General features: G+C 52.6%; 1 protein-coding gene across 2 annotated transcripts in view; it reads right to left on the minus strand.

Moving 5' to 3' along the window:
• Positions 1-27,682, minus strand: part of CPNE5 (copine 5) — a 90,679-nt gene that overhangs the window by 44,938 nt on the left and 18,059 nt on the right. The window contains exons 4-9 of one of the 2 annotated variants that reach the window (XM_014782759.2): positions 6,143-6,246; positions 4,433-4,472; positions 4,157-4,233; positions 2,928-2,987; positions 824-874; positions 464-527 (exon numbers count right to left, since the gene is read on the minus strand). In XM_014782759.2, coding sequence (XP_014638245.1) covers positions 464-527; positions 824-874; positions 2,928-2,987; positions 4,157-4,233; positions 4,433-4,472; positions 6,143-6,246 — 396 coding nt within the window. The remainder of the gene's footprint in view (positions 1-463; positions 528-823; positions 875-2,927; positions 2,988-4,156; positions 4,234-4,432; positions 4,473-6,142; positions 6,247-27,682) is intronic. The other variant, XM_004424202.3, reaches the window with a different exon arrangement.

Raw genomic sequence — 27,682 nt, forward strand, 5'->3', positions numbered from 1 at the left:
CTCACACACACACACACTAACCACACTCTCTCAACCCCGTGCAGGCTGTCACCTTACTCCAGAGCTAAAAGTGAAAAATGACAACTAAATGCCAAGTGCCCAGGCTCCAAGGCTGACAAGGCCCCGCTGCTGCCAGCACTGGTGCCAAGGCCATCTTGGCTCAAGGACACGTGAGCGGTGGCCGTGATGGGAGTGGAAGGAGCCCTGGCGTGGGAGCCAGGGGGCCAGGGCTCCCAGCCCAGCTCTGCTGACTGTGGGTAAGTTCCTTCCCCTCTCTGGGCCTCAGTCTGTTCAGCTGTAAAAATGGAAGACGCCTTCTAGCTCTGACCTTATAGAATTCTGTGACAGCCAGGTCAGACTGAGGAGCCGTGTCTTCATGGTCCTGGGGTCACAGGGAGGCCAGCCTGCCCTCCATCAGTGCCCCACCCCTGCCCCCACCAGGTCCTGTCCCTCTGCCACTCACCCTACAGTTGCTGAGCTCCTCAGCAGACAGGATGATGGTGCCACATTTCTTCCCTGGGACACCACTGGGAGAGGAGAAGATGAAAGAATGGAGAGTCAGACAAAGACAGAGACACAGGCCTGAACACTCCCTGCATCAGCCCCTCCCCATCCTCCCCCCACCCCCACCATCCTGCAGATCTGCCCAAAGCCCCTGAGAAGACAGAGTCTCCTGAAACACTTGAGGCAGTGTGGCCTAGTGACTGCTTCCTGGGCCAGGCCCTCAAGCCTGCAGCTATCCCGCCCCCTGCTCCCAAGAGCCTGCCAGGAAGGGCAGTGTCTACAGTGAAAGTCCTAGAATTGGAAAAGCATCCAGACTCACCCGGAGGCTTCCAGACCAGTGGTTCTCAAACTTTCCATCCAAAGACCACTTCTGTGGGCAAAAGACCTCATGGGCTAGCCACCCCACCCTGCACCCAGCTGACCCCCAGAGTCCCAGAACATTCCAGCTCTGAGCTGCTCTGATTCATGGTGGGAGGGAGAGCAGCAAGAGGGAGCAAGGCAGGAAGGCTGACATACTCTCAGTGGCAGCTTGCCTAGGCTCTCTCCCATGGCCACCTCCCCTTGAAATCCTTGGCTGGGGTCTCTCCGGGAGAGAGAGATCCCGGCCAACCAGGCGGCTCCTCAATGAGGTGGGCAACCACGACATGAGGTCAGCCCACCCAGAGAATCCCCTCCAGGAGGGCAAGTTCCCAGGGTGGGGCTCCACCCAGGGGACCTGCACCTCTTCCTTGGGTCAGGAGGAACCCCTCCCTAGACACCAGCCCATCCCACTCTGATGTTTGGGACTAACCCAGGGGGGTCCCAGTGCAGCCAGGGGCCACTGGGAGGGAGAAGAAAATGTCAGGTTGTCCAGCAGCTGTGTGACTTGGGGCTCATAACTGCACCTCTCTGAGCCTCAGTTTCCTCGCCCATAGAATGGGTGTGATTGCAGCATCCATTTTACTAATGTACACACACAGTGCCTGGCAGAGAGAAGGCTCTCAAGGAGTATCGTTTTCTCCCTGCCCTTTTTGCTTCACAATTGTGCAAAGCTGATAAAATCCAGCCCCACCTCAAGCCAGCCTCGGGGCCACCAGCATGCTGTCTGTGGAACACACTTTGAGAACCACTGATGGAGCTCTTCCCAGCGCCAGCTCTTGGAGGGAGAGGCTCCCAAACAGAGGAGGCAAGGGAGGCAGGGGAGCCGGCACCCTGGGGGCTCATGAGACAGCCCAGATCTCTCCAAATCAGGTGAGCAGACAAGGGCCATATCTGGAGGTTCCCCTGCCACAGTCAGGTGGCAGTGCCTGCCAGCTTGTCCCCCTAGACATAAGCAGCTGAGCTGAGTGCCCCAAAGCCCCTCCCACCGCCGGTCTGGCCCTCCCTGGTAGTAAAGATATGAGTTGTTTGACCGGGGAGATAGAATCCTAGCACCAGCCTCCTCCGCCCAGTGTTTCTGCATCTGTTCCTCCCTTTGCCTCTGAGCCCCTCTTCTATTTCTGATCTTTCCTTCCCTCCTCTCCAGCCCAACCTGCTAGGCCTTCCTTTCTCTCCCTCTGCCTCCCTCCCTCTGGACTTTCTCGCCCTCCCTCTTGGCTGCTCTCTCTGACTTCTGCTCCCTCTCCCATTGCTGCTTATCTACTCCCATTGTAAATTAGCATCCACACCCTTCCTGGGCTGTGAGCATCCCTGGGTCCCATGGAGGCCCCATCCCACATCTAGCTGATCTGGGGGCCAGTCCAGCTGCTGGGACCCTGACTCCCGGGAGCCCTCAGCAAAGGCCAGTGGAGCTCTGCTTACCCAGCCAAAATGCTCATCTGCAGGGGGCACCTCTGGGCTGGTCCCCCAAGGTGTTGACTACCCTGCCCCCCGCCAGGGTGAGTCCAACCAGGAAAGAAGGAGAGGGAAGGAGTGGGGAGGGTCTGTGTTGCCCACGTTTGCATGAGGCCAGCCAAAAGCAGATGGTCAGGGTTGGGTCCGGGGGAGCAAGGCTGGCCCAGCGCAGCCGGTGAGCAAATGCAACAAGTGAGGATTTAGCTGAATCTATCTTGTGAGGAGGAGGCTGAAATCCAGCAGTGGAAACAGTGGGGGGAAGGGGGATGAGGGGATAAAGAGAAGGGTGGGAAAGAGGGAGAGAGGTGGGAGGTGGAGGAAACCTTCCTGGAAAGGGCCCCTAACTCAAAGCCCCACTCTGCTCCCTAAAGTCCCATGAGTCACTGGGGCTGGGGATGCCTGAGCTCTAGCCTGGATGGGGGAGGGGCCAGCTGCAGAGTGGCCCAAAGTGCCTGGGCCCTTGAGGAGGGACCCAGGACCCTCTCTATCCTCCTGACGAGAGCTGCATGCACAGTGGCGGAAGCAGGGACCAGGCCCAGACTCTTAGGCCCCCTCTGCAGAGCTGGCTGGGTGTCTGAGGACTCCAGGGCCAGAGATGTCTGGTGACCTACCCGTTGGAAACAGCTGGCATGGGTTTGCCTGTCCTGGAATTCAGGCTAAATGCTCCTATCCTGTGGAGAGAAGAGAGAGCATGCCATGAGCTGAGTACCCCTGTCCTGAGAGCCAGAGCACTTGGCATCCAGATTCTTGGAGACAGGCTTCTATTCTGGATCAAACATCAAAATAGGACCGAAAGCCACAGGCCAGAGGAAAGAGAAGTCTTCTTCCCAAACCTCAGTGGTTCTCAAAGTGTGGTCCCTGGACCCACAGTATCAGCATCCCCTAGGAATGTGTTAGAAATGTACATTTTCAGGGCCCAGCCTGGACCTACTGGATCAGAACCTGGGGAGTGGAGCCCAAAAATTCCGTGCTTTAACAAGCCAGCCTCCAGATGACGCCGATGCCTGCAGGAGTTCGAGAACCTCTGCTCTCCTTCTTTGAGCCTCGGTGTGTGGGCTGTGAAATGGGGGGACTGCTGAGAGAATCACATGGGATCACGGAAGCAAAACACTGTCTGGCCCAGAATAGATGCCCAGTAAAAGGGAGCTGTTCATAGGTCCAGCCAGGGACACAACTAGACTTAGACACATGAAACTTTCAGTGGGGGAAAGGTCCCCCTCCTTCACCAACACCCAACATCTCCTAGATCCCGCTTGCCCTTTAAGGCTCAGCTCACTAGCCATCTCCTACCCGAAGTCTCCCTCAATCCCCCCAGAAGGTGTTCCCCTCCACCAAAGGTGGACCAGGGACACACACTTACTCTGGGGGCCCCAAATTCTACAAGCTTCAGAGTCCCTCTCTAACCTGGGTTTGCTCCCTGTTGTCAATAACTGAGAGTTATTATCATTATTTTCTGTGAACCCAGAGGAGGAGATCTTCTGGGGGGCAGGGAGGCCTTTCTGGGGTCCCTGAAGTTACCATACAGTTACTAGGGGTCAGAGACAAAGGCCTGGGAGAGAGACCCCCGCAACAATAACACATTCTGCAGTTATCGATCATGGGGAGGGGACAGCATCCAGTGTAGACTTGGCAGAAGCAAGTGGGGGGTTGATGCCCAGCCCAGCCTGATGCCCCTTTCCTGACCACCCTGCCCTGTGGGGTCTCCTTATCCCTCATCATCCATCATGACTGGCCGACTGCTTTGCCCCTACCCTGGGCCAGCCCTCAGCAGGGGTGGGTGAGAAGTTGGCCCGTCACTGGGGAAGCAACCCAGGCAGGCCCCACTCCCCTCTACACTTACATGAGGGGCTTCTCCAGGCGGCTCCCGGGGGACCCCACAATCTCTCCAAGGGTGCAGAAGGCCTGGCCCAGGAAATCCTGCATCAGGGTACAGAAAAGACCAGTGTCACCCACTCTGCTCTCAGCCATCCCACCACCCCCATCACCCCCCCGGAAGTGCGAGAGCTCTGAAATAACAGCATGCAGCATCAGACTGCCACACTCGGTGTCACAGAGACTCAGAGTCTGGTATTTAAGAGACTTTCAGAATCTCTGGGCGGTCATGGGCGGGACTCACGTGTTTGGATAAATCAGGACTCTTCGAGTCAACGTCGTACCTGCAGGGAACACAGAGAGATAGGGAAGGCAGCCGGGGCGGCCTGCCCAACCCCATCTGGGCTCTTGAGCCAAGTCAGGACCCCTGCTCGCCAAAAAACAGGCTCTGACACACTGGATATTTCTGAGAGTAATGGCTGGGAGGCGCAAATAGGAGCCTCCTGAGTGCTGGACATGCTCTGTGTCCTGATCTGGGTGGTGATTACACGGGTGTACACAGATGTAAAAATGCATCACGGAGTTTGCGCACTTCACTACATATATGTTATACCTCATTAAGAATTGAAAAAATAGGGGCCGGCCTGTGGCGTAGCGGTTAAGTGTGCGCACTCCGCTGCTGGAGGCCCGGGTTCGGATCTGGGCACGCACTGATGCATCGCTTGTCAGGCCATGCTGTGGCAGCCTCCCATACAAAGCGGAGCAAGATGGGCACGGATGTTAGCTCAGGGCCAGTCTTCCTCAGCAAAAAGAGGAGGATTGGCGTGGATGTTAGCTCAGGGCTCATCTTCCTCACAAAAAAAAAGAGAAAGAAAAAAAAAATCCAAAAAATAAAACTTACTCTGACACTGGCTGGTTCACAAGTGGCTGAGCCACCTTGCCCTTCACTGCCTGTTCTCCCATCTTCCCAGCTAAGGCTCGGCTGCCCGTGATACTCAATACTTTGCCTTTGAGCTTCCCTGATTGTTCCACCTTTCCCAGCCTGCCCTTGGGCCTGGTCACTCAAGAAGGAGGTAGGCATTAACACCGTCACCTCGGCCAGCTGCAGACAGGCTGATCCCGCAGCTGGTCACCTCCCTTCACCTGGAGCCCACTCACCTGGAGCCCTTCCTCCGGCATCCTCCCCACTCACCCGGCCATTCTAGGCCAGGATGACTCCAGCTGAGGGGCAGTCATTCTCGTACCAGCCCCCTACCCTGCGGACTTCTCTCTCCATAACGTCACTGGACGCCTTCTCTACAACAGGCTGCACTGACTGCCCTTGGCCTCAAGTCCTCCCGTGACTCCCTCTAAGGTCATTTCCTTCCACTGCATTTTTTCCTTTGCTCCCCCAGGCCCCAGACTCCCTTTTTCCCTACTCTGTCCACAATTCTCCGGGACACAGTCCTTTCTAGCCACCCCACATCCCGTAAAAAAAAAACACAACACTGCCCCACCTGTTCAGTAGACTGAAATCCACCATCATCCTTACCCTCAGGAGAGGGGCCCTCTGCATCTCTGTGATGAACACGCAGATGCCTTGAGCCCCATCAGCCTGGATACCTCTGTGGGAGGGGAGAGTGGAGGGGACCCTCTCCCAAACAAGCTTGGACAGAGGGAGAGGTCAATGGGGATCCCCTGGTTACCTGCGGAGAAAAGGGCTCCCCAGAGGTAGAGCTAGAGTTGCCCCCAAGATCTTTCCTCAACCACCCCCCAGGGCCAGGTAGCTTGCTCAGTGCTGCCCACACATAACTGAGACAATGGGGGGGTGGGGGGGCAGCTTTGTTGCCTCTCCCTACCTCCTTTCCATCTCCTGATGAGGGTGGGGCTGGACTTCAGTTAACTGTCACTTTTATCCCAGGCCAGCCCTGGGCCTCCTCTAGTATCACAGCTCCCCCACCCTCCCTGGTAAGGGGATCTCCTGTATCCCCACCTCCCACCGGTGGTTCCTCCCCCAGCTCCATCTTCCACTTACAGGTCGAAACGGAGGTTCTGCTTCTCTTCAAAGAAGTAATCCACAATGAATTTGCGTACAAAGTCAGGATTGAGCGTATTGTCGATGACTTCAGTGCGTCCAAACTGCAAGAGGAGATGGGGTGTAGACCTCAGGGCCAGGCTGGTGGGGCAAGGGAGCACTGGGCTGGGAGCCCCTCAGTCCTGGCCCCGCTAGTAATAGAAGCCATGCCTCTCCCAGCTCCTGGCCCCCATCCCCTATCCCCAGTCAAGGCGAGAGCGCCTACATCTAACAATGGAAACCATTCGTGTTGTGGCTCCAATCGCCATCATCAGCTTTATTCTCCCTGGCTCTCTCTAGGCTCCACCCAAGTTGGATGGTTTTGATACCTGGACCCCTGAGCAGGCCCTTTACTTTCCCACCTCACTGCCTTTGCCTATGCTATGTCCTCCACCTGGCCTCCCCTCCTCAGCCAGTGGCATGTCCTCCATTCCCTCAAGGTCTATTATTAACGCCGCCTCCTCCAGGAAGCCTTCCAGATTCCTCCAGCCAGAGTGTTTTACTTCTCTGTGAACAGCCATTGAACTTGTGCCTGCCCCTATGCACCGTCCTCTAACTGATTCCACAGTTAGGTGTGTACTTATTTGATGCTCCAATTATAAATGCAAGGGCAGAGACAGGAACTGTGGGATCTTTTAAGATTCCCACTTCTGATATTCATGCCCTTGTATAATCCCTCCCCTTGAATGTGGGCTGGATCTAGTGACTCACCTCTAATGAATAGAATAGAGCACAAGGTTGTTATAAATCACTATGACTTGTGTCTTGGGCACCCTCTCTTACTCTCTCTTGCTTGCTCACTTTGAGGAAGCCAGCTGCCGTGTTGTGAGCTGCCCTGGGGAGAGGCCCATGTGACAAGGAACTGAGGGTGGCCTTGGGCCAATAGCCAGCAAGGAACCACGGCTGTCAGTCAGCCATCCCGAAGGATCTTAATCCTACCAACCACCACTGAGTGAACTGAGAGGGGATCCTGCCCAGCTGAACCCTGAGATGACTGAGGCCCTGGCCAACACGCTGACTGCAGCCTTGTGAGGGACCCTGACACAGAGGACCCCACGAGCCTGCAGCCAGATTCACGGCCCTGTTCTTTAAGTGGCTACACTCTGGACTAAGGTGTTACTCAGCAATAGATAACTAACACAGAGACTTAACCTTCTTGGTACCCCCTGCAGCTCATACTCTAGGATTCTGCACACATTAGACCCTCAATAACTGAATTCCATTAAAGTTCCCAAATGACTTAAGGCGAGTCACTCCCCATTTCTGGGCATCGGAATTGACTGAAGGGTTTGTTAAAACACAGACTGCAGGCCTCACTCCCAGAGGTTCTGATTCAGCAGGTATAGGGTGAGGCCTGGGACTCTGCATTTCTAAAAGGGCAGGTGATGGCCACACTGCTGGTGCAGGGAGCTCCCTTTGAGAACCACTGGGCCAGACTGTGGTATAGGGCTCTGGGAGTCTTCTGGTGCCATGGAGGAGGGCGGGGTGGGCACGGTTCCCGGCCATCAGTTCCATCAAAGCAGCTCATTTACATCTGTTCAACACACTGGGCATTTTCAGTGAGATTTTGTTTCAAAAAGGGGCATGAGGCTAAAAGCTAAAGCATAAAAGCACTGTACTGTGCTCCCTGAAGGTAGAGAGCGAGGTTCCCCAAAGTCGACAAGACAGGCAGATGCACGATAAATATTTTAAATAAGTTGTTAATCTTTCCTAATATATAAACATGTTTTTTTGACCTGGGCAGTAATTGCCAAAATAAAAAATTAATCCTGAGTACTAGTCCTCCTTGACGGGGCTCTGCAGCCCAGAAAAATGCCCGCGTGTGGGCCCCTCTCAGGTGTGGTGGGCAAGGCCCAGGTTGTCCGGGGCATATCCTCGTGTCCCCTTCCACCCTGCATTAAGTTAGAAACCTACAAAGAGAACTCCTGCCCAAGGCAGCGTGGGGTCATCTGAGGAGCGTGAGATTTGGCACCTTCTTGCCCTCATCGCCTCCTCTGATCAACATCTCGTTCCTGTCAGTTCCACCAGCTAACTCTCTCTCCCATCCCCGCCTCCTCTGCTGTGGCCTTGCTGGGGCCTCATCATCTTCTCGCCTCAGCCACTGCAGCAGCCTCCTAATGGGCCCCCCATGTGGGCCAATTGCTAACGCTTGAAGACTCAGCTCCCCAGGAGTCCTGCTCTCCAGCTCCCCCTCCCACCCGCTGTGCTCCCATGTTCCTCCTCACATCCCTATCACGGCCCTTAGCACATCCCCTGATGACGATCTACTGAGGCTCTTCCTGCTCTCCAGCTCCCCCTCCCACCCGCTGTGCTCCCATGTTCCTCCTCACATCCCTATCACGGCCCTTAGCACATCCCCTGATGACGATCTACTGAGGCTCTTTCCACCCACTAGACTGAGTTTCGCAAGCAACGGGAGGATCCAAGTTTCCCTCATCTCTGCAGCCCAGGACCCGACACAGTGTTTAACAGAGTCACAGGCTCACAGTTGCGGATGATTACCGGGCCAGGAACTGTGCTAAACATCTTACACCGTATTACCTTATTTAATCCTTTCATGGTAGGCTTCCCCATTTTACAGATGAGAATACGAAAACACAGAAAAGTAAAGTAATTTGTCCAGGGTCACACAGCTAATAATTGCTGACTTCAAGGCACAACCCAGGCAACCTCGCCCACGTTCTCTAAGCCGTGTTGCTCTGCTTGTAAGGTCCCGAGGGCAAGGACGGCAGAAGCTCACTGCTCCCAGGGCCTGGTACACGGCAGGTACTCAGGAATTGCTGAATGAAGTAAGGTTGGATGAGTGGGTGAGTCCCAACTTCATCACAGCTAATCGTGTGAGCCTTTCCAAGCGTCAGTTTCCTCATCAGAAGAGGAGAATAACACCACTCGTCCCGCTTACTTCTTAGAGTTATCATCCAATTCAATTGCACTATTAATTCAACAGTTTTCAAGCCCCTACTGTAGGCCAGGCAGTGTGCTAGGTGCCGAGTTACCAACATAACTAGAACATGAATCCTGTACTTAAGGACTTCTCTGTCACAGGTGGGACAACTCACAAATAGCTACAATACAGCGTGATAACAGTGCTAACAGAGCTTTATACGAAGGTCTACTGCAGGGTCCTCCCCCTGGCTGCACATTATAATCATTGGGGAAATGTGAAAGATATTGAAATGTACGGCCCAAGGGCAGGCTGGCCAGGCCTGGGCAAGGTGAAACAATCAGGGAAGGTCAAAGGCAAAGTATTGAGTATCATGGGCAGCTGAGCCTTAGCTGGGAAGATGGGAGAACAGGCAGTGAAGGGCAAGGTGGCTCAGCCACTAATGAACCAGCCAGAGTGTCAGAGCAAGTTTATTTTATTTTTTCAACGGATTTTGTTCGTTGGGATGCAATTGATGATTTGATTATTACCCTGTGGATATTGACCAATTTTGCATCTATTTGTAAATTCATTTCAGCATCTTGGTTGCCTGTATGTGTGTGTGTTGTTTGAATTATTTGTTGTTTTTTTTTTTTTATAATTTTATTTATTTTTTTCCCAAAGCCCCAGTAGATAGTTGTATGTCATAGTTGCACATCTTGCTAGTTGCTGTATGTGGGACGCCACCTCAGCATGGCCAGAGAAGCGGTGCATCGGTGCACACCTGGGATCCGAACCCAGGCCGCCAGCAGCGGAGCGCCGGCACTTAACCACTAAGCCACGGGGCAGGCCCTGTTTGAATTATTTGAACCAGTTGTAACATCTTACTAGTTCCCTCATTAATTAACAAGTTAAATAAATCTTTGCCATGTGTTCATTTTATGTTTCTCTGGGAGTCATGATTTTATGTTTTTTTTTTTTTATTTTATTTTTTTAAAGATTTTATTTATTTTATTTTTTCCCCCCAAAGCCCCAGTGGGTAGTTGTACGTCGTAGCTGCACATCCTTCTAGTTGCTGTATGTGGGACTCGGCCTCAGGATGAACGGAGAAATGGTGCCTTGATGTGCACCCGGGATCCGAACCCAGGCCACCAGCATCACAGCGCGCGCACTTAACTACCAAGCCACAGGGCCGGCCCTGATTTTATGTTTTTAAAAAATGTATCCTTCAAGAGGAGCTTTTCAAAAATACCCATGCTGAGGCCCCACCACAGGCCAATTCAATCAGAACCTCAAAGGGTGGGGCCTGAACGACTGTTTTTAAAAAGTTCCCTACGTGATTCTAATGTGCAGATGGAGTTGAGAACCACTGACGAATAAGAACACAGCAGGAGGAAGGAAGAAAACTAATATTTACTGAGCCCCTACTGAATACCCAATAGATCAAGTGGATCATTAAGTTATCTTAATGGATTCTCACCAAAACCCTGTGAGTTATTACCCATTTTACAAATGAGAAAACTGAGAATCAGAGACGTTAAGTAACTTTCCCAAGGTCACACAGCTAGGCAGAGCTGGGATCTAAACCCAGATGTCTAACTCCAAAGCCCATTATATTTTTACTTCATCTAACTGCCAGGAGTCCTCGAGCACTATGAAAATCAAATAAAGATGAAGTTTACTTCCCAAGCATTTATGGAAGCCCCACTGTGTGCAAGGCAATGGTGAGGCCATCGAGTTGAATAAGACTGGGTTCCTGCTCCATCCCCTAAATTCAGGTTTATAACCCTTATAACGTATAACCCTCGTTTCAAAAGAGTTCCTAAATTTTCCACTCCTGCTCTTTCTAATTCTTAACGCCTCCTGTCTTCAGACAAAAGGAAAATTTCTCCTAATGGCTATCTTGCAGAATATTCTAAGTAAATACCCGGGTTCAAGAGAATCCTCCCTTAAGGAAGGGCCTCCTCCTCAATGCACTGTTTAAGGAAGGGCCTCCTCCTCAATGCACTGCCCTCCTCCCTCGAACACCTTAAAAAATCCCTCTGGCAGAATTTTATCCAAACCCCAGCCCAGAGGGACCACACATTCCTTTGTGCGGTCTCCCTCCTCACCCCACTCCCAGCAGAGACTCCAAGGAAAGCACCCATTAGGGAAGATGCCAGCGCTGCTTTTAAAATGGCACTTGAAGCTTCAATAGAGGGGAATTCCCTAGAGATTGATCTCTGCCAGGGAAGAAAATGGAGTTCCCCTGGAAACAGGACAGGGAGGGGGACGCCGAGGGCCCCGCCTGAATATCCTAGAGCAGGAAGGGGAGCAAGTGAGCCAGGCTGGGCAGTGATGAATGACCAGGACTCGGGGTAATTAACATATGCACGGCACAAACAAATGCGAAATCTACAACCCAGGGACTCACTAAAGATGTTTTATAGCCTTCATTACTTGGGCTAACAACAAAGAAAAAAAATGTGAAAACTTAGATTTAAAAATCCAAGAAGCCACCAGGTCCCTGTCAGGCCCGATATACACCCCTATTAATGATGGTAGGAACACAACCAAACTGATGTTTAAAAAAAAAAAATCAGTTTGGCTGTATTTCCTTCTACATAGAATTACAGAGTTTTCAAGCCAGAAGGGACTTGGAGAGATGAGGTATGAGCACGGAGCAGTGGGAACACACGGAGGCCTACGATTTGACTGCTGTGCGGCAAATCCTGCTTAGGGAAGAAGGGGAGGGTGGGTTAACCCCTTGCCACCAGTAATCCAGAACAAAACCAGCCCTAGAAATGCCTGTCCCTCCTTCTGGTCCATTCTGAACCCCTTTGTCCACACTCCAAGCTCTGAGGATGGGAGGGGGGCCTCACATTGCTCACAGTCTGGGGTACAGGCCATCAAATAGTGGTGGGCACAGGAATTCTCTGATTAACAAAGCTGAAGGGAAGCCCTGAACTCTTTGTGTTACCAAGTGATTCTGATGCAGAGAGCCCTAGAGAATTGTTGGGAAGGTGGGCAAGTGTGGACTGGGTGGGCTGTGGTGTGAAACTGGGGAAGGGGCTGAGCCATCAGGGAGGTGAGGGGGGACCTGCCTGACCCCAGGGACTGGGATAGCTTCCCAGGGGGGAAAAAGAGAAAGTACAAATCAGAAAGAAGCCTGGAAATTAGGGTATTCACCCTCTGAAAAGCTCACTCCTTGTTCCTGGCAACGAAACCCAGTGGGAAAGGCTCCTGACATGCCACAAAAGATGCTCCCAAGGGCTCCTAAAACCTCTATGACTAAGCCCCAAGAATATCAATTAAGCAGCATTAATTACACATCATCAGTTCCAGTGAGACCCTCAAAGGGGAGGCAGACTTGAAAGTTCTTTGAGGACTAAATTAAGTGGCTCCCAGGGGCTCTGCTACACACAGAAGTTGGGATTTATGGGGGCGGGTGGTCAGCTGTCCTGCCACTGCCCTGGGACAAGGGCCAGCCAAGGCTGGGATTCAGAACCCTGGTCAGGCAAGCAAAGTCCTCCAGCCCCACGTCCAACTACAAGGCCGGGAGGGCAAGCCTCTCTTAAGACATGGGCCTCCCACCTGCAGGGGGCACAGGGCTGGTCATCAGGCCTGGACTGAGTTGGTATCTTGCCCTCTGTGCTGGAGAGTCTGCTGCTGCTGCCCCCACCCCGCCCAGCTCCTTCTCTGTCTTGCTCTACACTCCAGGAGGTGGTTTCCCTTCAAACTCCATCATCCTGGTTCCCTGGCCCTGTGGGTTCCAGTTGGGTTTGGCCAATGGACGGAACATGGGAGGAGAGAGGAGGGGGTATTTCCTCCTGCTCTGGCCCAGCCTCAGCACCATGGTTCTGGGAGGGGTTGTTCCCTCCCACCTCCAGGACCACACTCCTCCTCTCACTCACAGACAGAGCACTGTCTCCTCCCACTGCCCCTTCAAGTCTGGGTGGGAACAGCTCCCTGCTGACGCTAGGCCCTGGGTGCTGCACCATCCCCTGTGGGTTTCCTCAACCTCACCCACACCTTTGAAAGAAATGCATTAAATCTCTTGAGTTAAACCAACTGAGTAGATTTCTCTTTTCTGCTGGGACTCTGACTGATATATTTTCTCTTTCACAAACACATTCACACACACAATTTCCAACTCAATTGAACATAAACCAAGAACAGTCCTCCCTACTCTTCCCAGACACTGTGTAACATTCATGTGTCAACCTGCAAAAACAGAAACCAGTTTAACAGGGAAAGTGTTTATTTGGGATCAAAGAATTGCAATTCAGAGAGTATAGATTCAGGCAGAAACCCAAATAGTGTCCCGCTAGGGAGTAAAAGTGAGGAGCTTTTAAAGGCAGAGAAGGGAGGTTGTATTACCAAGAATTTTCATTGGAGTTGGAGGCAAAGAGCTAGTCTTCACTAAACATTGATTGACTATTGATTCTATCTTCAGAAAGTCCACAATCATCAGTCTTTGCGACCAGGATGTCTATTGCCCTGCTGACTTCTCAAACAACTGCTTGTAAAGCAATTGCTGTTTTGGCTCTGTCCAAAGGTTTGGCCCAGTCCAAGGGTCAAGACAGCAATTGAGCACGTGACTCCCGCCCACGCAGCCGAGAAACCCAGTGTCCCGAGACAGCCCTCTGTGATGCAGGGGCCCAGCAACGCTGTCCCACCTGAGGGCCTCCGTGGAGACTCTCAGGGACCAGGGCTCCCACCCCAGCCTCCTCCCATCCACACAGGTGCCACAGTGAGGGCCAGGTAGGGAAGGACGATGCGAGACCAGAGTGAGGGTTTGAGGCTCTGAACCTGGGCTCGAAGTGGGTTTGTGACACCCTGAAATTGAATGCAAATATCTGTCTGTACATGTCTACATTTTCTGGGGAGAGGAGCCATGGTTTTTATCAGTTTCTCAAAGGGAAGCATGTCTTCAGAAAGCTTTACGAATCACTGATTGTACCTTTGAAGGCAGGCTTAGGGTTTCCCGCATAAAGCAGTAAAGTGAAGTTGTTAACAGAGCAGTCTGGGGCCACGCTTCCTGGGTTCAAATCCTGCCTCTGCTACTCACTGGCTGTGTAACCTTAGGCAAATCCCTTCACCTCTCTGTGCCTCAGTTTCCTCTTCTATAAAATGGGAATGACCATTTATCTACATGTTGTAGGGTTGTTAGAGGCTTAAATGATTTGATTTATGTAACATACTTGTTCTCTAAGATGCTCCTGGCCCTAACCACTAACATTTCCTGCTCACCTTCCATGCCTGAGAAGGTTTCTGTCCTCCATCTAAAGCGGTCCTCTGTGCCTGAGCCCTCTGGAGGCCCCAGCTCTGAGTGGTTTCTCTCCAGAGGTCTTTCACACACAGGGTAAGAAGGAGGGGAGAATGCAGGGCTAGCCCTTTGCCCTTACAAATCAGCTGCTCCGTTAAAATCCAGGCTCTGCCCTCCGCATGGGCTCCTCACAATGCCAAGGTCAGCAATGCCCCAGGCCTCAGTTAGAAAAAAGGCCGGTAGAATGTGTAAGGCTTGCTTAGAGACCCAGGTCTGGAGAAGAAAATGCACTCTGGCCACTGGCAGGAGAGGGAAGGCAGGAGGGGCCCTTGGGCAAGGAGGCTGCTGAGGGGGAATGGGGAGGGAGGGCCCTTGGCCGGCTCAGCCGCTGCTCAGACACACTGACTCTGGCTAGGGGCTGCAGAGCAAGGCAGCCTGGGAAGAGGCTCTTCCTGATGCTTCCAGATTTCTAAAATCTGGGCCCCTCCTTCTTCCTCACAACACACTTGCGGGGGGCAGCGACAGCAAGCAGCTCAGGGATGTCTCCCAACATCTGGGTCAACTCCCCGCAAATGCCCAGGGCTGGGGGCATTGGGGCCCGGGGCCAGGGTGGTGTGGAGGGGTAGCCAGGCCATAGGCCCAGGACCCCCACTGGCCAGGGTTCTGTTGCTTATTATCTACAGGAGACAATCTGGATCACCCCTCAGAGGGTGCATTTCCCCATCGCTACAACAGAACAAATCATTCCTTCTCCAGGGGAAGGATGGAAAGCAATGTGTGTGAAGTGCTGCATGAGCTGTAGAGTTGGTCTTCAATACTGATAATAACCCTGACATAGCCCTACTGCATGCCAGGCACCAAGTGTTTTCCATATATTAACTCATTTAATCTTCATAACAACTGTATGAGGCAGTACTATTATTATTCTCATTTTACAGATAAGTAAACTGACATCAGGCTCAGAGAGATTGAGTGACTTGCCCGAGGTCACAGAGCTAATGGGTGGTAGGAACAGGATTTAAACCCAGGCAGTCTGGCTCCAAATCAACAAGGAGTTGACCTAGTCACTAACCAATAAGAGGTTAATACTGTGAATGAGGCTGGGACTATGTCTTATCCAGTCTTTCCTCCTGTAGTTCTCCTGCCCCCAGCCCAGCCTCTGAACTGCTGCAGTGCCTCCTGTCCCTTCCACCTTGTTAACTCTTCCTGTGGGGCTGAGTGGTTCTCCAGGTCGGGTGGTACACTCCACCCCCACTCCCAACCCCTAGACACACACACACACACACACACACACACACACACACCCAGTCCTGGTCCTTCCTGTGATTTCCTTGATTAACAAGTTGACCTAGAACCTAAAGATTCCAGAGCTGGAAGGAACCAGATCCTCTCAACCAACGAGAGAAGAGAGGCAGAGAAGGGGGTTGGGTGTTCACACAGCCGAGTAGGAGAAGGGCCGTGACAAGAGCCCAGGGCAGGTGGGCTCTGGCCCTGAGCAGTGCCCTGCTCTCCCAGGAGCCTGTCGACGCCCCCTCTCTCAGGTTTCTTCCTTCCATCAAACCCTCCTCCTCCTCCTCCTTCTGTTTTGTATCATGGCTTCTCATCTTCAAAACACTTCCACACATCCATGATCTCATTTAGCCCCCCGCTGACCTCGTGGAGATATTATTATCATCCTGGTCTTACAGATGAAGGAACGGAGCTCCAGGAGCCAGTGGTACCCTCCCAGAGGCACCCAGCGGTGAGGGAGGGAGGACCAGGGCTCCCAGGAGTGACGGAGGCACCGTGCCCCCCGTGGTGTTCCTCGAGGTCCCCTGCCTCAGTAATGAGTGGATGGCTCTGGAAGCCTGAACAATCTTACCGGTCCCTGATTTATGCAGCTCTTGCCTTTTTACAAATTATAGCTGGATGAAGCTTCGGAGACCTCCCCCCAGCTGCAAAGCCCCCAGTGGCTGTGCTAGCCGGGACAGAAGGAGGCCGGAGCTGACAGACTACTCTCTACCTCGAAGCTGCCCCCCTTCCCCAGCCGGAGCTCCCCTGTAATTTTCATATATTATTGACAGCTCCTTACTTGGGGATTCTAGAAGCCTTGTTGCAGAGCCCAGCCCTGGCCCCTCATGAATCCTGTTCACCAGGATTAAAATTAGAGGCCAGAAAGCTACCTGACTCAAATAGAAACAGGAAAAGAGAATGTGCTTTCTAAGGTTGGCTCTGGGAACAGGGGGCCAAGTGGGCCCCCAGGGCTGGGGAGGAGAATGGCCTGAGGTCTGGGCACCAGGAAGGAGGGCCTGGGTTGCGGGGAAGGGCACAGAGGACCTGGTTTCATGCCAGGCCCACCACCATCTTGGGTCTGCCAAGTTCTCTCACTGGAGGGGTCCAGGATTCTGTGGCCACCCACTCCTTGTAGAGTGAGGAAAACTAGGCCCAGAGAGAGGAAGGGTCTTGCCTAAAGTCACACCGAGCAAACCATGATTTCTGTGGCCTAGTGGCCTCCCAGACCACTTCCTGTTTGTTAAGCCCTCTAGGTGAAGAAGGGCAGAGGTGGAGATGGGGGACCTGAGTGAGGAGACCTGAGGCTCCAAAGGCTTTCCCGGTGCTCAGGCCTGGACAGACAAGGTTCCCTCTCTGCCCCCAGACGCCAGCAGCAGCCTGTGAAATTTTACCAAGCTTATAATAAAAGACTTCCTGCCAAAAAGATTAGTTCCTAATTAGCCATGGTTCCAGATAATCTGTTAAATCCTCCCAGCTTCTGGGGGAACGGCCCTTTTACCAATGAGCCTGGCTGCCAACCTGCTGGCAAGTACTCTCCACCAGCCTGTCCCCTTGCCCCTGCCTGGACAGCTGGGCCTGAGGTCCGGCTGCAGCTCGTGGGGGAAGGGGGCTGAGCAAGCCTCGCCCTAAAGGCCTGTGTCTCCCAGTGCACCCCAAAAAGTCTATAGTTCCTACCGAATGGCATTAGGATGTATGAAATGATACCATCAGTGGTTTCTTCCTCTGGGTGAAGCAATATTTTCCCACTTAGGGCTTCTTATAAGAAGAGCCATTACCGAGCATTTTCCACGTCCGTCCCAGGCACTTTACATGAATGAGCTCGTCTGATCCTCACAGCAGGCTTGGGAGCCAAAGCACTTGCCCAAGAGCCCAGCTGGGGAGGTGGTGGCCTGGGTTTGGACCAGTCACCTTGACTTCAGGGCCCCCACTCTCCACAGCTCAGCCACAGCTGCCAAGTGCAGCTGGACAGTGACACCGAAGGGTAAACAGCTTTATCAGCCACCAAGGGACCTGGCCTAAAACCTCGGGGTCTCCTAGAAAAGCAAACTCCTTTCTTCAAATGAAATCTTGGGCTCCTGTCCAACGTCTCACACAGAATTAACAACCACCTCTGCTTGAGTGGGGGAAGGGGCGCAGGAGCCACACACAAATTCACAGGCAGCCCCTGAGGCACCACATCAAACCCTGGAGCTAGCAAAGCCCACTGGGGAAGTCAGCGGCCTCGGCAGCGGGAGGAGCAGGGATCCAACTCAGAAGAGCACGTCACACCCAGCTCGGCCACTTTCTAGCTGAGCTGCTGGGTGAAGCAAGGACCCCTCCATGCCTCTGCTTCCTCACCTAGGGTGTGATGAGGGTCAAGGGGGATAACGGGCTGCTGCTGACGTGGAGACGGCACAGGGCAGTAGGAATGTCAGTCGTCCTCCTGACGGAGCAGCGGGACAGGGGACACAGCCCCTCCCAGCTTTGTCTGACCGTATCGCGTAAGAATAATATCTACAAGTATTAGCACAGCCAGGCACTGTGCGAGTGATTCTGTCCTTTAGTCCCCACCACAGCCCAAGGAGCAGGCGTCGGGATCCCATTTCACTGATGAAAAAACTAAGGTTCAGAGGGGTTAAGAAAAGTGGCAGAGTCAGGATTTGAAGGGACATTGTGACAGCACCTCACTGTGCCAAAGCAGGTTTAAAGCCCTAACCCTAAGACTGTGAGCAGGTGCCCGTGACCCACCTGGTCCCCAGTGCCAGGCCTCGGTCCTGGACTGCCTGCTTCTGATGATGGGGAGTCAGGCCCCTGAAAATTCAGCTGTGTGACAAGAGCAAAGACCATTACAGACTGCCCAAGGGACCCGAGGCTCAGGAGGGATCTTTCTCTGCAGAGGCAGACTCCTCTCTGCAAAAGGGGGAGAGTCCAGAAAGCCCACCCCACGCTCGCCTTGGAGCCCACCTCCTAGAGAGGCTTGTCCCTGCTTTGAGGTTTAGCAATAACAACGGTCAATTCATTACTTCAAATCTTTTGATAAAGATCTATGTTGCTTGACTGGGGCCAGGTCCTATGTTGGTCATCAGGGATCCCAAATTGGGCTCACAGCCTGCTAGGCAGCGGGTCATTTCATTTCACACTTAAATTCTTGGCCACGGGACAAACTGGATCCCCACTGCCCTTGCCCACCACTGTCTCATCCGAGGAGCTCCACAAGACTGCAAACCGTCTTCCTCCTTCTGCCCTTTCCCCTGCAATCCGCGCTGCACACAGCGGCCAGAGCTATCTTTTTGGAACATAAACCAGGCCGCATTACTCCCCTGTTCAAAACCATCAGATAGCTTCCCATCACACTTAGAGCAGCGTGTGAACTCCTACACGGCCTATGAAGCCCTGCTGGATCTGCCCCTGCCAACCTCCATGACCATATCGCCCACTGTCTTCATTGTTCACACCTCTGAAACTACACCGGCCTTCTTTTTGTTCTTTGAGTGCAGTGAGTTTGTTCCCACCTCGGAGCCTTTCTACTTGCTGTTCCCTCCACCCGGAACACCCCCCTCCCTGACTTATGCATGGCACCACTCAGGACTCAACTCCAGGGTCACAAGCCCCTCATCAGACCCCCCTCCACACCCCCTAACCAAAGCAGCCCCCTTCTCCCTGGTCACAGTCTCACTACACTGTTTTTTCTTTTTCACCATACTTATTAATCAGTACCTGAAACTATCCAATTTCTATGCTAACTACACAAAGCCTCTCCAGGCAGGGACTCTGCCTGTCTTGTTCTCCACTCTGTGCCTGGATCAGTGTATGGCATAGAATAGGTTCTCAATAAATGCTTGTTCAGGGCGGGCCCCGTGGCTTAGCGGTGAAGTGCGCGCTACGATGCTGGCGGCCAGGGTTCGGATCCCCGGCGCGCACCGACACACCGCTTCTCCGGCCGTGCTGAGGCCGCGTCCCACGTACAGCAACTAGAAGGATGTGCAACTATGACGTACAGCTATCTACTGGGGCTTTGGGGGAAATAAATAAATAAGCAAAAAAAAAAAAAAAATGCTTGTTCACTGACTGCTGACTCTTTGGAAACCATGATTAAACCTAAGACCTTGTACTCCCAACAGGACATCCACGGGGCGCCGCCCTCCCTTCCCGAGCTGATTGCTCACGTCTCTCCGACACTCCCTGGGCCGCAGTCAGACTGAGTCACTGCCATCTCACGGACACGCAGGGCAGTTGCACCTGCAGGCTCGGCTCATGTCAGGCCCCACTCCTGGAATGCCCTTTCTTCCTCCCACCATCCTTCAAGTCCCAGGTCTGGTGCCACCTCCCCATGGAAGCCCTCCAGCACTCCCAGATCTCTCCCCGCTCCAAAGTACTGAGAATTCACGTCTAAACTAGTTGGGTGGCTCTTGGTCTAGTTGTGGTCTGGAACTTGGGGCCTCTGAGAGGATCTCTTCCAACAGCCTCATCAAGATGAAGAAAACGAGGCTTGTAAATCCTTCTGTGTCTTTGTCTGGTCTCCCCAGCTCCCCATAAGGTCTCTGAGGGCAGGGACCTCCCTGCTACAGCTTTGCACCCTGGAGGAGAGCACAGTGTCTTCCTCAAGTTACTCCCTCCTCTTGGCCTCCATGCTGCTATCTATAGAATGGGTTACCTGAGACAAAGCGCATACACTGTCTGGTACATTGCCCGGCACCCAGAGCCCATCAATGATACTATTTTTACCAAGTGCCTACCTGGCTCCTCCAACTTATCCTATGTTATCTCTAATCCTTAGACAATCCAGCAGGTAAGTATTGTTAGTTGCCCATTTTACATGTGAGGAAACTGAGGCTCAAAGAGGGTAAGTGTCTAGTACAAGGCCATACAGCTCCAAGTACCAGGGTCCTGACACAAACCCAGATCTGTGTGACTCCCACGAACTGAGCATGACACCACCCCCCTCTGTGGTTCAATGGGGAGAGAACCCTGGTTTCCTAGCCATGCCACCTGGGGTAAGCTTCGTCGCCTCTCTGAGGTCTGGAGACAATCTGTCCCTGCCTACAGAGCTGTTATAAGGATTAGGGACGATGAGCATGAGATGCTGGGCAGACGGCAGGCACTCAGTAAAGGATGCCTACTGTTACACAGCAGATTTTCTGTACATCTTCGTTGATTCTTTGAGCAGCTTGAACAATCAGAGTTATCCGGAAACAATCTTGGCTGCTGGATAGGAGTGTCTGGGGAGCTCAGAGAGAGCTAGAGGGGGATCAGAGTTGGATAAAGGCCTGGGCTTGGCTGGAGGCTTTCCTCTGGAGGAACAGAACGAGGGTGGGAAGTGCATCGGTCTAGGGGCTCAGAATGTTTGGAAGCTAGGGGAAGGACAGAGCTAGGGAAGAAGGCAGATAACAGGCCATGAGGTAGGCTGAGAAAAGCTTGGAGTCGACAGCTTGGGTTGTGTTCTATTGTCTATAATATAAGACTTCAAATTACTTTTTTTTTTTTTGTGACGAAGATCAGCCCTGAGCTGACATCCATGCTAATCTTCCTCTTTTTGCTGAGGAAGACCGCCTCTGAGCTAACATCTATTGCCAATCCTCCTCCTTCATTTCTTTCCCCAAAGCCCCAGTAGATAGTTGTATGTCATAGTTGCACATCCTTCTAGTTGCTGAATGTGGGATGCGGCCTCAGCATGGCCGGAGAAGCGGTGTGTTGGTGCGCGCCCGGGATCCGAACCCGGGCCGGCAGTAGCGGAGCGCACGCACTTAACCGCTAAGCCACGGGGCCGGCCCTAAATTACTTTTGTAAATGAGTTTCATCCATCCTAGGACTGGGAGTTACATTTGAAAGCCCTCACCTCAAATACATGGAGAAGCTTATCAACAGGGATGTTAGCAACGATTTTTCACAGCCAACAGGAAGGTGTGGAGAGACACACGGATGGTTAGAAGTGTCACACAAGCACATAAGCACTGGCACTAGCAGCGTGTGAGCATCTGCAGGGACCAGCGACCTCACGCCATAGGAGTGGGCCTGGGCTTCTGATACCCCCGGGGCTCTCCCACAAATAGAAGCCGCTGTGGCCTGATTCTCCCAATGCCGGAACATAGTCCCTTGCCCTGCCTCCAGCGAGCCTTTCAGGCAAGAGGCAGGCCCTGGGACCTCAATGAGCTTGTAAGGACAGAGGTGTGATGGGGGGCCATTTGCTAATATTAGGCAGAGTCCAACCTTAAATGTCAGACCATATGAAACTGCCAACATTTTCAAACTGCAAATCCACACGGTTCAACCTAACACACAGGTGCATGGGGCAGATATCAGCCCAAGTCCTGCTTTCACGGTTGTGTAGGCCCCGGTGTCAAGGTTGAGCGGAAGCAGAGATACGCCTGCACCCACCCCTGACTGTGGGAGGCCTGACAAAAGGCCCGACAGCTGTGGACAGCCAACCGCAGTTAGGTGGCTTCATAACAGATTCAAATTCCAACCCTGCACCAGTTAACCGCATGGCCTTGCAGGAGCTGCTCCAACTTACCCTGCCTTGGTTCCTATCTGTGATGTGAGCCAACTACATCCCCTCCCAGGTCAGTGCAGCATTAGGGACGAGCCAGCAGAGCACACGGCAGGGTGAATCAGTGGTAGTTCCTTTCTTGTGGCCACTTTTAGGGTAGTCCGAGTGGGAGAGGCTCTAACACCAGGCTAAGAAGTTTTGTCTCAGAGGCTTGGGCAACAGGTGAATTCCTGAGCTGTGATTTTGAGAGCCACTGGAACCAGGGAAAAGCGCTTTTTTGTTCAGGAGCAGCTAAAGGGAAGAGAAGGGACGCTGGCTGCCAGGGGTGTGCGTGGGGGTGACCTTCAGGGCAGAGCCAGAGAGAAAGATCGGGGGCAGGAGCCAGACAGGCCACCACCCAGAGAAGCAGGGTTTGGTGGGCAGCCTGAGAGGCAGATAAACATCGTGGGCAGAGAAACACCAGGAGGAACAAAGGCACGAGAGAGACAGGGAGCCGGGGTCCCACACTGTCAGCGGCCACCATCCTGGCGGCCAGCGTGCCACCCTGCAACGCTCTGTTTGGGCACGACACAGCAATGATGGCATCCTTGCCCCGATCCATCCTCCTGGTGAGGAACTCTTCCCACAAGGGGTTGGGATGCTTCCCTTCAAGCCCCTCTCCTCCCGGAAGACCTCCCTCCTTGGAGCCAGTCGGGTCCTGGAGCCCCAGGCTGAGGAGGGGTCTCGGGTTTCACAGGAAGCCTGAGTGTTCAAGAACATTGGCTGTCTCCTGGTGCGGGCAGGTTGGTTTAGTTCACAGGGTCTCCAAGTGTGGCCGTTCCCAGTGTGGCAGAGTGCCCAGGTGCCCAAGCTGGGCAATGGCACCTCACAGTTGATATTTCCGAGCATTTTCACAAGCATTATCTTAGTCTTCCCAAGAAGGTGTCCTAACCCCATTTCACAGATAAGTAATAAGCTGGCACTTGGAGAAGATAAACACCTCACCCAAGTCACATAGTTAGTAAATACCAGAGCTGGGATGGGAACCCACGGTTTTGGACGTCAAGTTCAGGGCCTCATCTGACAAGGCATTTGACTGTATTCATACTGTCCTTAAGGACCAAATCGAGACATACTGGACAGGTTATAACGAAGTTATGTAGACCCTAGGTGGCTGAACAGTATACCCCAAAGGTCAACTAGAGAACTGAGGTCAAACTGGGAAAAGGTCTCTAGTGGAGGACCACAGCACTCCATCCCATTCACCCCCTTATCACTAATGTGGAGGACGACTGCAGCTGACCCAGCACCAGGAGGCACAACCAAGATGATGCACAAGCGTAACTCAACATGATCTGCAGACCATAACAACAGACCGAATCTACCAAACGACACACCACAGAGATAAACGTAAAATCTCACCTTTAGGGTCAAACGCTCGATTGCCAAATCTGAGCTAGAGGAATTCTGTTTGGACAGCAGCTCACATGAGAAAGACACAGGAACCCTCAAACTCAATATGAGGTAAGTCGAAGACACTTGCCAAAAAGGCTAGTGGTCTACTAGACAGTGTCTGTAGATGTCTAACCCTCAGAGACAGACACATAGTGCAGAGACCCGAGGGAGGAGGGTGATCGTTCAGTTCAAGCCCCTGTGATGAGGGCGCCAGCCCGTGACACTCTGGGCTGGAGAAGTGGACGGCGCAGGACACACACTCTGGGAAGAACATTAACAAAGGACACGTGTTGCGGAGGTGTGACCACATTGGTAAAGGGACAAGAGACAGTGATACAAACAGGAACTACCATTAGAAGTGGTCACATTCTAAGTCTGCCCAAAAGCAGACTAACAGGGCCCCAGGAGCTGTCCTCAAATATTGAGGGAAAGAGCATGTGGAAGAGAAAACCAACTTAGTTTATACATGTAAGGAGGGCAGAACTAGGAATAAGCAGAATTTTGCCCTTTATATATAACTCTACTATGGTTCTTACAACATCAGGTTCTAGCAACCACTTTCACATGAACCTCTCTGTGCTTCAGTTTCCTCCTCTGTGAACTGGGGCCAATGATGATGATGATGATGATGATGACGACGATGATGACGACTATGATGATGATACCTCCTTCACAGAGCTGTTGTGAGGATTAAATGAAGCATGTAAATGCTTAGGACAGTGCCTGGCACATTACTGATACGTAAGTTTTTGCTATTAGCATTATTATTGCAGTTATTGTTACCTCCCTGAATTGAGAGTGAGCTCCTCTGGCGGTAGACAGTGTCTGGGCCCCCTTTGTGTCCCCAGCATTTTCCCCCGGCACACAGTAGGTGCACAACACATGCTTGTTGAGTCAGAGTTATGTGGAGGCACATATCAAGGTGCTCCGAGGAAGATCATCCTGAATATTTAGAGATGAACTGTCATTCCCACCCAGCTGGTGTTAAAATGTTCAGCGGGCTGAGGTTGCTCAAAAATAGACTGGGCATTCTGGAGGGATGTGTGGGCGTGGTGGCTGGGGCTACACGCCCTGCAGGTGGTGTGGTCATGCTAAGATTCTGTGATACGCATCTCCCTCTTTCCAAGGGGCCCTCGGCCAGGGCAGCCAGCTGGCGAGGGAGGGGCAGGGATCACCCTTGCCCCCTTTTCAAATGGGGAACCAAGAGGCACTCCCTATTATGTTCCTCTTCCCAGCCAGAGTGTTTCTGGGACTCTTTCTATCCGGCCAGGCCAGTCTGCCTTTCCTGGGACATGCAGAAGGCTCTGGCAAAACTTGATGCAAATAGTGCTTGATTTCCTGGGCTAAAATTACATCTTGAGTCAATTTTCATAAAATGCGGTGACAGATTTAGGTGCCAGGAAGACGGAGCTTTCTCAGAAGGCATTAAAATGACCCAAACGGTTAAAATCACCTGAAATCCAGCAGCCAGGGGCTGCGAGAACAGCTTTCCTCCTTCTGAGGCCTCGTGCACACCGGGGGTCTGGGCCCTGCCTGGAGAAACTGCTGTGCCTGCACTTGACTCCCTCCGGTCACAGGATGATTAGCTCTCGGCCAGGATGCAGCTAACAGACGTTTTGCAATGAACTAGCAGGGGGAGTGGTGAGAAGGGGTTCCTGTTTACTCGCAAAGGCAGTCGACCATCCCAGGGGCAGTTCCATAGAGATAGATCTGGATTTTTCTTTAAATTCTCCACCCCTGATACTTTTCTCTGGGGGTCACCCAGAGAATCAGGCAAAGAAGTAGGCCCTTGATATGGCTGAATGCATCTTCCCTTCTCCAGAAACAGCTTGAAGCCTATGTCCTAGGAGTACCCATGTGGCTGAGCCCTGCCAGTTGCCCCTGAAGGCTGGGCACGGTGCTGATTGTCTCTCGTAAATGGCATCAGTCTCCTTGATCTCTAGGGAACCTCCTGCTCTGACATTCTGACCCCCTGATCCCAGCTGTCCTCAGCCTGATAGCCATGAGCTCCCTTCAGTTGCCTCTTCCTGTATCTTGCCAGCCTCACACCCTGAACGCCAGTATCACTCATCTGCTCACTGTCTGTTCTGGATGGTCTCTGTTTGCCCCTCTGAATCCACTCCCGGCCCTTCTCCACCCTACTCTGTGCCCGGGAGGCTGACATCTGTGGACTGCATCAACGGTCCCCCGCTTTAGGTCTTCTAGTGGGATTCCACCAGTGGGAGGCGCTGGCAAGGGAGCAGAGGGTGGGAAGAGGGTGAGGTTGCCTGAGCTGACCGTGTCCTCCACTGAGGGCCCCTGCTCCTGTCAGGAAGCGTCCTTGCAGTTCCAGGAACCACCCCCTCCCCCTACCTCCTCAGGCCTGGAGTAGCAACAGCTTCCCACCGATGCCAGCCCGTGATTCATCACCCCTCATTGGTTTCCCTAAACGCTGTCCACTTCTTTACAAACAGCCCTTTTTTACATCCAACTACCCAGGACCTGGACTGACCTCATCCCAGCCTCCCTCTGGGCCTTTGCTTACACCACCATCTTTGCTGCTGGGCCCTCGTGCCATGTCCCCCAGCTTCACTGAAACCCAGCTCGGCTCAGCTCCTCCGAGTGGATGCTCCCACTGCTCTGGGGTCCAGTGCCCTGATCCTGCCACCTGATTCCAGTCCTGGCCCTCTCTATAGAATGCGGAGGTTGAACCAGATGACCCCGGAAATTCCTTCCGACCCACATTCTCCTCTGCTCCACATCATGCACCCCTTAACCAGATGGCTTGGGTTTAGGTTCAAATTCTATTTTTTAAAAATCCAATGAGCTATCAAAGCGCTTTAGCCAAACATGGCATTCTGGCTTAACTTTCTCTCCTCTGAACTCCCATTTTATTCTCATCGATACTTCTCACCAATTCCTCTGTTAGGATTATGCATGCACGTGACTCTCCCCTTCCAGGCTGCAAACTCCCAGCTCATGTTTCTGGTGAAGCTCTATTCTTTCGACCACCTCCCTCTTTCCCCGGGCACCTCATAAATGCTTATTGTCACAAATATTGACTGAAATGGGGTGGGGGGATGACTGGCAAGGCTCCCAACACTCTGGATGATGCTACACAATGATATTTACCAAGCAATGACTACGCACCAGGCATGTTACATCCATCATCTTGTTTCACCCTCACCACAGACCTAAAAGGTAGGTGTTATCCACAAACTATACATGTAGAAACTGAGGCACAGAGAGGTTAAGCAACTTGCTCCAGGTGCCAGCTCCAGAAAGGGCTGGAGCCGGGAGCAAAGCACAGATGTATCTGACACCAAGGCCTCCCACCTTTCCTCTGCTCCACCCTGCGGGTGCGTGTGGTAACAAGATGCAACGCGGACGATCGGACCCTGACCCAAAGGGAGACAAGTCTCAATTACAGAACGTAATTAATGGCCAGTGGAGCAGTGCCCTTCTGAAGAGGCCCTTCTAGACTTTTCTGAATGAATCACTAAGACATTAGCACATTCCTGCTTTCTGTGAAGCTCGGCCAAAAGGCCTTAAAAGTAATTAGTTCACTTAAGTAGGCTAAACGTTTCCCCAGCAATCTGGTTTACACTTTAATTGGAGTCTTGGAGAGGGCAAAAAAGTCAACTTTAGTCCAGCCGCTGTGGAAATATTTCCCATGTATTTTATGGATAAAATTCATCCTTTGGCCACTTACTTCTGCCAAGCCTGGGGAGGGAGGAGCAGGGAGCAGGGCCAATCTTCCTCAGTAAAAAGAGGAGGATTGGCAACAGGTGTTAGCTCAGGGCTAATCTTCCTCACAAAAACAAACAAACAAAAAGAAATGTTAGATTGGGTAGCCAAGGAAGGCCTTGATAGGGTGACGTCTTAGTCAAGATCTGAGGGAAGCATGAAGGGGCCACACGGACTTCTGGGAAAAGAGCATTCCAGGAAGGAGGAATAGCAAGGGCAAAGGCCCTGAGGCAGGAAGAGGCGGGTGTGGCTGGAGCGGAGTGACGGAAAGGATGAGCAGTAGGAGATAAGGTCAGCCAGGTGAAGGAAGTCAATGGAAGGAAGTGGAGGGCCTGGTAGACCATCATAGAGACTATGGTTTTTCAAGATGGGAGGCACTGGAGGGCTCTGAGCAGAGGAGGGACAGAATTTGACTTGGGTTTTAACAGGATCCCTCTGGCTGCTGGGCCGGGAATAGACTGAAGGTCTAGGAGACCTGCAACCACCCACTAA

Source organism: Ceratotherium simum, chromosome 13 (assembly GCF_057802395.1).
Source record: "Ceratotherium simum simum isolate JZ-2026a chromosome 13, ASM5780239v1, whole genome shotgun sequence".
In the NCBI taxonomy this organism is placed as follows: Eukaryota; Metazoa; Chordata; class Mammalia; order Perissodactyla; family Rhinocerotidae; genus Ceratotherium; species Ceratotherium simum.